Source organism: Chrysoperla carnea, chromosome 5, assembly GCF_905475395.1.
Source record: "Chrysoperla carnea chromosome 5, inChrCarn1.1, whole genome shotgun sequence".
NCBI lineage: Eukaryota > Metazoa > Arthropoda > Insecta > Neuroptera > Chrysopidae > Chrysoperla > Chrysoperla carnea.
The window spans coordinates 63,128,963-63,139,616 of record NC_058341.1 but is presented as its reverse complement, the minus strand read 5'-3'; the positions used below and the strand labels follow the sequence as shown (position 1 = coordinate 63,139,616).

The 10,654-nt window shown below is 28.9% G+C and overlaps 1 protein-coding gene across 3 annotated transcripts; it reads right to left on the bottom strand.

The window, feature by feature from the left end:
• Nucleotides 1–1,366: 1,366 nt before the first annotated feature.
• LOC123300999 (RNA-binding protein lark) lies at nucleotides 1,367–9,194 on the bottom strand. 3 transcript variants are annotated; one of them, XM_044883707.1, is made up of 5 exons: nucleotides 9,023–9,194; nucleotides 7,984–8,651; nucleotides 3,485–3,762; nucleotides 1,705–1,749; nucleotides 1,367–1,525 (listed from the first exon to the last, which is right to left on the bottom strand). In XM_044883707.1, the coding sequence occupies exons 2-5, from the start codon at nucleotides 8,641–8,643 to the stop codon at nucleotides 1,486–1,488; spliced, it is 1,023 nt and encodes a 340-aa protein (XP_044739642.1). In that variant the 5' UTR covers nucleotides 8,644–8,651; nucleotides 9,023–9,194; the 3' UTR covers nucleotides 1,367–1,485. The 3 variants fall into 3 exon arrangements, with proteins under 3 accessions (XP_044739642.1, XP_044739641.1, XP_044739643.1); XM_044883706.1 differs by having other exon boundaries at nucleotides 8,950–9,193; XM_044883708.1 differs by lacking the exon at nucleotides 1,705–1,749 and having other exon boundaries at nucleotides 1,373–1,525; nucleotides 8,950–9,191.
• Nucleotides 9,195–10,654: the final 1,460 nt, after the last annotated feature.

Genomic DNA, 10,654 nt, shown 5'->3' with positions numbered 1-10,654 from the left:
AATGAAGCAGAGCAGATAAATTTTGTTACAATTTGTTTACTTACCAAATAGAATTGTACATTTGACATACAAATAGAAAATAAACTTAACTAAGAAGATACTTATTTATTTATTTATAATATATAATAATATTTAGTTATTATAATTGAATAAAATTAAAATTTGTTAATCAATTTTAAACTTCCAATTTCTAAAAATAATATTCCGTTTGTTTTTCATTTAATTTTAAAACATACCTATCTATCAAAACATAGCTGTACCAATATCTAGCTGAAAGATATTTAATGAGGTGTGGTAGTATGCATAAAGTTTAAAAACAAATCAATCAATCGTATTGCAGAGTAAGCAATCTAGCTTTACTTTATTTTCAACGAATTATGTTTATAGCCGTCCAATATCTAATTCAAATGCAATCAATAATATTGCTTATTAACGGGAATTCGGACAAAAAAAAAACTACAAAACAATTAAACTATAGTTTAAAAAGCGTCGTTTCGTCTTCATTTAATTACGACTTCTTCAAGCAACAACAATAAACAAACTTTATAATTTTTAATAACAATTATAAAAAAAAAACAAACAAAATTACGTCTAACCATCAACAGGTTATATTACCTCTCACTGGTAGTCAATAGAAAAAATAACTTACGAGCGGGCGTAGCAAATTTAATCTTAATTCTGCTAATATTTCAAAAAAAAAAAAAAATAAACTGCACAAATAAATATACAAAACCATTATTATAAAATTTAAATTAAATTTTAACTTAGAGACATCAAGATTAATTTTATTACGTCCGCGATAAATTTTTTTCTACTTATCATCAGTGAGAGCGAACATAGCATGTTAGTTTATTGTTGATGGTACAGCTTGGATGCACAAAGTTTGCTTGTAAACCATTGGTTATATTATATATTGTATTTTTTTTTTTAATTTAATGGTTAATAAAGGCGAAACGTCGCTTTTTAAACAAAAGTTTTTTTGTTTTGTATTATTTTGTCTAAATTTATGTTAATCTGTATTATTTTTTGTAAATTGGACGTAAAAAACAAGATGCCAAATTTGGTGATAAAAAAAACAAGGCATCATATATTCGTTATTTTATAACAAATTGTATTTTTGTTCATAATATTACGATATTAGTTTTATTTTGAATTTGACGACTAACTATTTAAACAAAAAAATGGCCTGCTTTTACACCAACACAGCGCAGAAAATAAAAGCAGCGTGCCAGTATACCTCTTCAAATATAATTCCTATATTTTCATAATAGGTACGTTATAAGTTGTTATTTTTGTATTTTGTCCTTAAATAATGATATTTTATCAATTTGCACAAGTACCTTTCATCAAAATATATGAAAAAAAAAAAAAAAAAAATTTGCGTCAATAATTTAAAAAAATGTTCTATCTTTATAAATGTTTTTTCTTTTTTTTATCGACCACTTAAAATTATTATTTACGTAATTTAAAACGGCGCTAATTATTTCAGTATGGTGCATATCGTCTTGAAGATGATGAAAAATCTCTGTAAGAAAACAGAACAATAATTATTTTTTAAAAAAATACCAGTTTTTTTTATATTAAAAACTATGGACTTAATGCAAGGATTCCAAAATTTGGAATAAGGATCGAAATTTAGGTAATAAAATTTTAAATGGAATTAATGAAATCAAAGATTTGAAGTTCATAAAATATAGAACTCACCTTCGATCATCAAAAGAATCCCTGCTGAAGTCCTCATACATGCGGCTAAAAGGACCAGAGAAAAATAAAATTACTAATATTTACAAAAAATATATCTAGATATAAAAAAAAAGTATAGAATAATCTTATGATTACTTTTATCTTCTGGTCCTAATAACCTTACATCATCAGTTTTAATCAATTTTCAATAAAAATAATAACGCATTTTAAAGAGGACTTAAAACTTTTTTTAGATTTTGTATGAGTAACTAAGTTTTTGAATTCAAGTGGCTGTATGATACCGTTTAATTAAAAATATCACGAAACTAACACACACTTAGTAAAGTAGATAAAAATTAAATTAAAAATCTTCAAGTTATTACAAAGCTTATTTTGTCATCCATGGATGCCAGAAAACTTTCAAAACATTTCTTTCCAAAACAAAGTTCAGAAAACGGATCTTCAGAATAATAGAAAGAAAATGAAATGGCAAATTAAGCTTAATCAAGAATGAATTCTATAACAGAAGCTGGAAATGTAAATTGCTGCACATAAGGTTTGCGTGTGCCATTCAAATTTGTCATTTTATTGTTAGAAAAGAATTGATATCATGGTGGACACTGTTTTTTTTTTTTTCAAAATGAAATTGCCTTACTTTTCCCTGTTCTCCAGTTTGAATAATTCAAAAATTCCCTGACCAAATTAGTACTTTTAAATTACTTTGAAAGTAAGCCATACATAATATTACGATCATATGCACCATTTTTTTAAAGTAATTCGAATAGAAAAATAAAATAATAAAAGTGCTTTTAGAAGTTTTCTTTTTTTTTCACGAAATTCTCTGACATTTAGTTTCCTGATAGTTTTTTTTCGTTTTATTAGTTATTTTAATATTAATCATTTTTGAGTTTTAAATACACCGGGTTCATAATGTAATGCATGCAATCCTTATTATGATTTTTTGACCATTTTGACCTTGCAACGGAATTCTATTTTGAATATCCCTAAATATCGACGAGATGCGTGTGTCATGATGTTGGTACTTAGGCATGTATCTAGTTCAAAAAAGATGAAATTTTAAACTTAAATCTATTTCATCTAATAACATTTAGACGTGCACCTAGATGCGAATGCAAAGAGAGAAATTTATTTAAACGTTATGTAAAGTTCTCGGCAGCCAACATAGTTATTTTTTATCAGTCATTTAAGAAGAAGTTAAACATACATTCTCCTTAAAATTTTTACTTACTGCTTAAGTGTATGTTAGCTCTTAAATCATCATTAAAATTAAAATCAAACCATGTACACTCGAAATAAAACAATTGAAACCGTTAAAAAGGTGGAACATTTTCTATTTATTTTTTTACAAATTTCGTTGATATTACGGAATTTTTTTTCTCCGGAAGTACTCGAACAAGGAATTTTCGAATAAAAAAGGTTGATAATCGTGATCTTGATAGTAGTCTATCAAATTTCCGCCTTTTACTATATTATTATTTCTGCGTGATTTTTAATCCATTTTACATAAAATGATACCTTTAAATATTGATTATCTTTTTCATTTATTTTTTAAAAACAACAATTTATACGAAAACTTGTTAACATAGGTTGACAGTTGATGTTATTGTTACTATTGTTATGGGATTTTAATGCAAAGAAAGACTCTATTATCTAGCTATAGAAAAATTTAACAAGTTTTGAAATGTTTTCATTTCATTAGGATAGAATCAATTTTTTATATCGAATATGTACATTTTGAAAATTCTTATCATGTATACTGTACAGAAAAATAAAAACATACCTCATTCCAGATCCTCGCATTGAGCTTGATGGTGGGGATCTTCGACTGAACATAGAATAATCACTTGATCCACGTGAATAAGAATCTCTCATGGGTCCACCGCGCATTCCCATTGATGGTGGCAACGGTGGCAATGGATCACGTCTTGGTGGGATTGGAGGTGGTGGAAGGAAATCTCTTCCACCTGCTCCTCCACGTCCACCCATATTATATCGTCGTTCAAATAAGTCATGTGAGTCATCGAATCTAGCCCGATCGTAATAGCTATCATAAGCATCCTAAAAGAAATTAATCATTAAAATCAAACTTACAAATTAAATAAATTAGTAATATAATATAGTGAAGGTCGTAATGGCACATGAATGCGAAATATTGTATGACGAATTATTTTCGATCGATGTTTTAAAGGATCAATGAAGTTTCAGAAAAACTATCATGCCTAGTTGAAAAGTGATCAAGTTATCCCCTCCGCTTTGTGGAGAGGTATAATTACACTTTGTGCCCGATTGACCTAAAAATATATGTAAATCTTATTATTTAAATCAAAAGTTGGCAGATAAATTTTTCCTAAATTTCTTGTTTATTTCTCAGATACTGCACTCTAATGTTTAAAAAATCAAATTTTTGCCTCTTAATTCTTGGCGTAACAAAGATTACAATATAAGAAATCTAGGTAGGTATCATCTACATTGTAAAAGGAAAAATCAATTCACAAATGTTAGCACACATAAATATATGCATAACAATACCGAAGCTGCATATTCGCTATTTCTAGAAATTAATCTTTAAAAATTCCCTTCATGATTTTTTTTTCTTTTTGCAATGTAGATGATACCTACCTATTCTCATCTCATTTCAAAGTTTGTACCGCTTAAAATTAATTTCTTTGCGTTTATTTTTTAAAATTTAGATTGCAGCAATATCTCGGAAAGGGTTCAATTTATGAAAAAATATTCTAAAGCATATTTTGACTTAAGTAACAGGGATTGCGTATCCCGATTTTTAGGTCAATAGGACACTAAGTCCATTTGGACCCCTCTCTCCAAAAATAGTAGGGATAACCTGGCCACATTTCAATTTACCAAAATGAATTTTCTGAGACCTCAGTAACATCTTAAGAAAACTTAGTGAAAAAAAATTTGTTTTAAAATTTTGCACACTCGTGCGTCGTTACGAACCTGCAGTAATAGATCGATGTTTAGCCTCACAAATAGGTCGACACTCTGATCTGTATTTAGGTATCATTCATAAAAATTGTTAGGATTTCTTGAAACAACAAATTCAGCTTAGTCCGCTTTCATTCAAGTTTATCATCTGCATCGATATAAACTTTCGCATAACAATGGTTGTATAAGAGGACCATTTTTCCGATATAAATTGAGCAATGAAGGATATTTTGCAAAATATACATACAGCTAAAACGGTACCTACACGGATTGATAGGACAAGGGGGCAGGCGTAGTCCGCGTAATTTTTGCCCGTCATTTCATAACGACTAAATATTTGATAGGGTGTCAAGCTCTTGAGCATGCAAATTAAAATTTTTAAGCTGTCGAGCAAAAAAAACAACTCGTTATTTCTAGTGTCAGAAAAAATGATTTTAGCATTTTTTATTCAATTATCCTCTTATTTAAATATCGTCCTCAATGAATATTCATTAATTTTAAGCTTGCCGTACAATTAAAAATTTGTCAGCCCACCCTTGCAGATAATTTTCCAGCTGTCAAAATTTTCATTAAGGAATAAAGTTATTAGGTACAACATTGATAATAGCCTTTCATATTTCCAACCGTTCTGACTATCAAGTACTACGCTTGGTCCTAGATCTATGACCTTTCCGCTCGAATTTTTCAAGCATAGAATGACTAAAGGAAATTTTGGGTATAGTTTCAAATTATTACCTCTCTGAGAAGTTAAATTTTTTTTAAAAACTATTACTGACTTACATTAAACGTCGTCTAACATTATTCTTAACCAAGATCTATTTTTGAGAAAGAATTCAAACAATTGATAATTATGGGTACCCAGATCCAAGTCTCGATCGATTTTTGCGCTAAATTAATATAGTCTTCTATTAAGATGAGGTGATGATTAAATAAGAATTAAGTGTTGACTAAAAGAATGAAGCTAAGCAAATAACAATCGAGGAGTCTGGTGACTTTTCGTAGCCGATTGAGTACTCATATTTTAATGCACTAAAATCTTTTTTCAAAAGAGAGCAGAGGCCGCAAAATGGTATCAAAAATAATGACAAGTTTTTAGAAACAAATACAAATAATAAATTTTTTGGTTGATTTTTTTTTTTTTTTTTTGGTTTTGAAAATTGGTTTCATCATGTACGTGAGAAAAACTTGAATATAGCCCAGAATCAATCACCATAAATTAAATGTGTTGAGTTGTATAGCATTATCAAGTTTCATAAGTCAACTAATTTTCATTTCATTAGATAAATTTTTTTAAATATTGAACACGTGTGTTTTCGTCTAATACAACTAAGCGCCTTTCCCGAGTTCTTCGATTGTATCAATATTATTTTGAATTCCTTTTATTAAATAAAATTACGTTGGCTTAGTAAAAAAAAGTGTTATGTATATGAATAAAACAACAGCTGATGATTTAATTAGATATTTGAATTTTAGTTAACTCAGTTTTTTTACTATGATTTTTAATTTGCTAATTTTGTATTTAGATAAAAATTTTCTTATATAAAAGATATTTTAAAATTAATAATCTATTCAAATCTGTAAAATAATAATATAAGTGCCATTTAAAAAAAGGAAAGTTGTATCCCGCACACGCGTACCGTAGGAAAAACAAATTTGAAATTTTCAGAAAATATGTTTCGATACCCCCTTTCATGCCCCGAAAACTGCTTCATTTTGCCCTTAAAATTTTAACACACTTTTGAAAACAGAAGTATCTTGAATGCTGAGCAAAATATTGTAACCAATATTTTGAAAAAGCAACAGTTATAAGATGGCAATCTCAAAATCATTATCTGCCAACAGTTATTTAAGTGTTGTTAACATATAATGAAGAAATTTATAAAGTACTATAAAATTTTGTCGGTTCCGCTTTTGGGGTTATACAAAAATAAATTCTGCCATTCATTTGAATAAAAGGCAAGACATATATTCAGCCACAAGCCAGAAAAATGCATACCAAATGAATTCATAGTTAAAAATTAGAAATTTTTTGTAAAACAAAGCTAACAACTTTTTACAGTCTGCCATTCATTTGAATAAAAGGCAAGATTGTTCAATACACTAAAAATTTATTGGCCGATAGTTTTCTCGCGTAAAAACTTTAACATAATATTTTTTTTTTTTACAAACTAATATTAGAGAAAACTGTCTGCCAATAAATTTTTAGTGTATTGAAGAATCTTACCTTTTATTCAAATGAATGGCAGCCTGTTAAAAGGTATCTTTTTTGTAGAAACAAATATTAATTTTTAACTATGTATTAATTGGGTATGCATGTTATTTTATACATTTTTCTGTTGCTTGTGGCTGTATAAATATCTTTACCATTGACAGACTGTAAAAAACTGATTATGTTTTCTGTTACGAGCTGACAGTTTAATATCATTGAGCGTTTATCAGAGGTTTTTTTATCAGAATAACTGTATTTTTCCAAAATTTGATAGAAATGCAAATCCAGTAAGATTTTAAAAATTGTGAGCCCTTCATAAAGTACCCAAATATTCTATGCTGGTTTTCATCCAACTCGAGGATTCATAGTAAGAAAAATTGTAGATTACTGAGACCAGGATGTCGTTTTTAAATGAAAATCGAGTTTTTCGCCGTTGTTTACATTAACAAATATATTGACAACACAATACGTAAACTTCCTGCAAATTTTATTCATATTGCGTTGACAATGACTTCCTTTTAAAATAAACGATTGACAAAAAAATTGTTACAATTCCCAGAACTAAAACTATGAACACGACACACGGGTCACGATTAAAAGCTTAGATTTGTTAACAATTTTACGAACTTACGTTTATAAACCCTCTAAAAGTAATGTAAAATAAAATTAAATAATTTTTACTTGATAATGAGTTGACTGTCTATTATGGCGTAATGTAATTTTGTAGTCTTTAAAATTGTAAAATTTTTAGTAAAACGTTCCGACATGAATAGTGTGATGTTTCGATGCGAATGATTATGTGTATGTTTTAAAATGGACTAAATTCTAATTTTAATGAGAGTAAAAATTGGTGTGAGGTATATAAAATAAACATGAATTCTGTAGCAGGTATTACTTAATAAAAATTTAAAATGTTTAAATTAGAACACTTCACTACTGTGTGTATTATAGAGCTAGTGAATTTTGTATTTATCTTTAGTAAGTATGAGCTTCTGATGATGATATATTGATTGAAATTGAATACTAAATAAAAAAATGAGTGGTATACCTAGTTCAAATTTAAAATACTTATGTACGTAATGAAATAAAAAAAATAAAAAAAAGATTCTTGAAGATAAACTAACCCCGAATCGTCCCATCATACGGTCGCGCAGGAAAGGCGGAGGAGGTGGTGGTGGATAATCACGATACATACGATCGCGGAAACGATCAGGACCCAAACCTTTGGGACACTCCTTTGACCAATGACCGCCACGACCACACCGATAACATTGTTCGGGATCGCCCATTCCAGGCTTCTGTCGTACGCGACTCGTCGAGAGCTGAACCTTCATCGGCTGCCCGTCCACAATAGTTCCGTTCAACTCTTTGATCGCTTCATTCACGTCACCAGAGGATTCAAGATGTACAAACCCGTAGTTCCGTACAATATCGCATTCAACAACCGTTCCGTACTTTTTGAACAACTCGCGTATCACTGGCGCTTTTGTATTATTTAAATTACCAACAAATATTTTTGTTGTTGGAGTCCCTGGCCCTTTACGACTCTTTGCTGCTTCGCATTTCATCGGCTGACCGGATAACATCTGGCCATTTAAGTTTTGTATAGCCTCACGACCTTCCGACTCGTTCTCCATATGTACAAAACCGTAATTCTTGACTACATCGCATTCAATTACTTTTCCGTATTTTTCGAACAAAGGTTTAATATCAGAAATAGCTGTTTTCTCTGCGAGATTTCCAACGAATATTTTGAAAGTTCCCGCACTGCTAAAGCCCGGCATGGTTTATCCTGAAATACGGACGAGTACGCGTCAAAAATTAAATCTCGATCGGTTATCGTTTTTATAATTAACATAGACGAAATCTGTGCACGTTTAAATCAATATATAAGTAATCAAATGTTATTTTGTTATTATTTGTTGCTTTTTGTTCAAAAAATACAATTTTTTAATTTTAAATAAAAAACAATTACGCCATTTATTTAAATGCATTCTCTATCGATCCAGTTATGTGAACTCCATTTTAATATGCAGATTTTGTCATGCTTTTTCAAAATATTATAACATTATTATTATTTGAACACTTACCTTTCTGTCCCGTCACTTAGCTAAATGTAAATATTATAAATTATAATAATTAATATTTATACAAAACAGTTACCAATATTTTAATCCTTCTTAACTCAATGTAACAACGATATAAAATTACCAATACTAAATTTACAACACACAAAATGGACGCGTCGGTTCATCTACCATCTACATCAACACGGACACCGGTATCACGTGATTTCCAACGAAACAATTACAAATATCCGTATCCGGTTATTTAAAACACTTTTTTTTTTTAATTTCTATTGCATAAAGAAAGATATTTATTGAAAGTAAATTAACTAATTTAATTAATTATGAACAAAATTAAATCATCTAATATTAAATTTTATTTTATGCTTTAGTTTATGAAAATCCGAAAATGACACGAATTTGAACGATGATGTACGACACTACGACATTAAAAATAGAGATGGGTGTTTTCATAAAAAAGATCGATTTTCTAAAAAAAATAACGTTTTTGTTATTTTAAACATTACATTACAAAAATTAATATAGGATAGGTTTCATATTTCTAAGATTTAACAAATTTGAGAAATTATGCTTGTGTAATTAATGAATGGCACCTCAGCCAGTCAGCTTCTTCTTTTATATATACAGGGTGGGTCATTTTAATCTATATACCTATATCTCGTTTTGTAGTTAACCAGTAAAAAAATAACTTTAACAAACCTTTCAGAGTTTGATGGGGACCGGGGGCGACATCATGTTCTGACATAATATTGGACCTAGTTCTTTGGGTTTCTTTAATAGCCGATTTAGATCCTAAACAGTAATTACCAACTTTCTAATTTATAGTGTTAACTAACAATTTTTGTTTAAAACATTTTTTTGAAAAATGTTAGCTTTCGGAGGAAATGCGACTTAAAAAAATGTCATTATTATTGCGCCTAAGCGATAATTGTAGGTCAAAGTCATAGACACAGGCGAATAAAAGAAATTAAATTTTTACTATTTTTAGTTCCAAGAAGGCGCCTTACTCCAGATGGCTCTCTACACAATTAAATGCTGGGCTATTTATTAATTTGGATAATAATTTACCTATTTCAATGGTTGTTGGGGAAACAATATTTTATATATTTTAAAATAAATAAACAATACATCTTTCAAATTTTGCATGTCGTTAAAAGTTTCTTTGTGTATTCTGAATTGATAGCGTTTATTAACTTTTTTGGACCATTTGTGTAGTGGCTTTATTTAGGTGTTTAGGCCATTTTCATTGTGTTCATTAACTAATTAGTGTAATTTAGTTTAGGTCGTTTTAGGTGTGTTTATAAATACCTACATTTTCTTATTTTATTATGGTAGGTTCTGAGTTTATTTTGGTGTTTAAATAGTGTTAATTACCTTTAGGTCATGTTTATTTGTTATTATTATTGACTATTTACGAACTGAAATGGTTAGACATTGCATTTAACATGTCTATGCATTAAACTTACACCAAGTTAGTAAATAATAATTTTATATATGTTAATACTAGAGTGATACCCACTCGCTTCGCTGGGTTTAAAAGTAAAGATTAATAAAGATTGCTCTCGCTTATTCCCTTTCTATAACACTCGAAATAATGGTAAGGATTGTTTTACACAGGTAAAATACATGTATAATTTTCTATTTTTTAAAATGTATAATAGTCGTAATTATTCATTGAGTATATTAGAAAAGATGGCCGTGAAATATT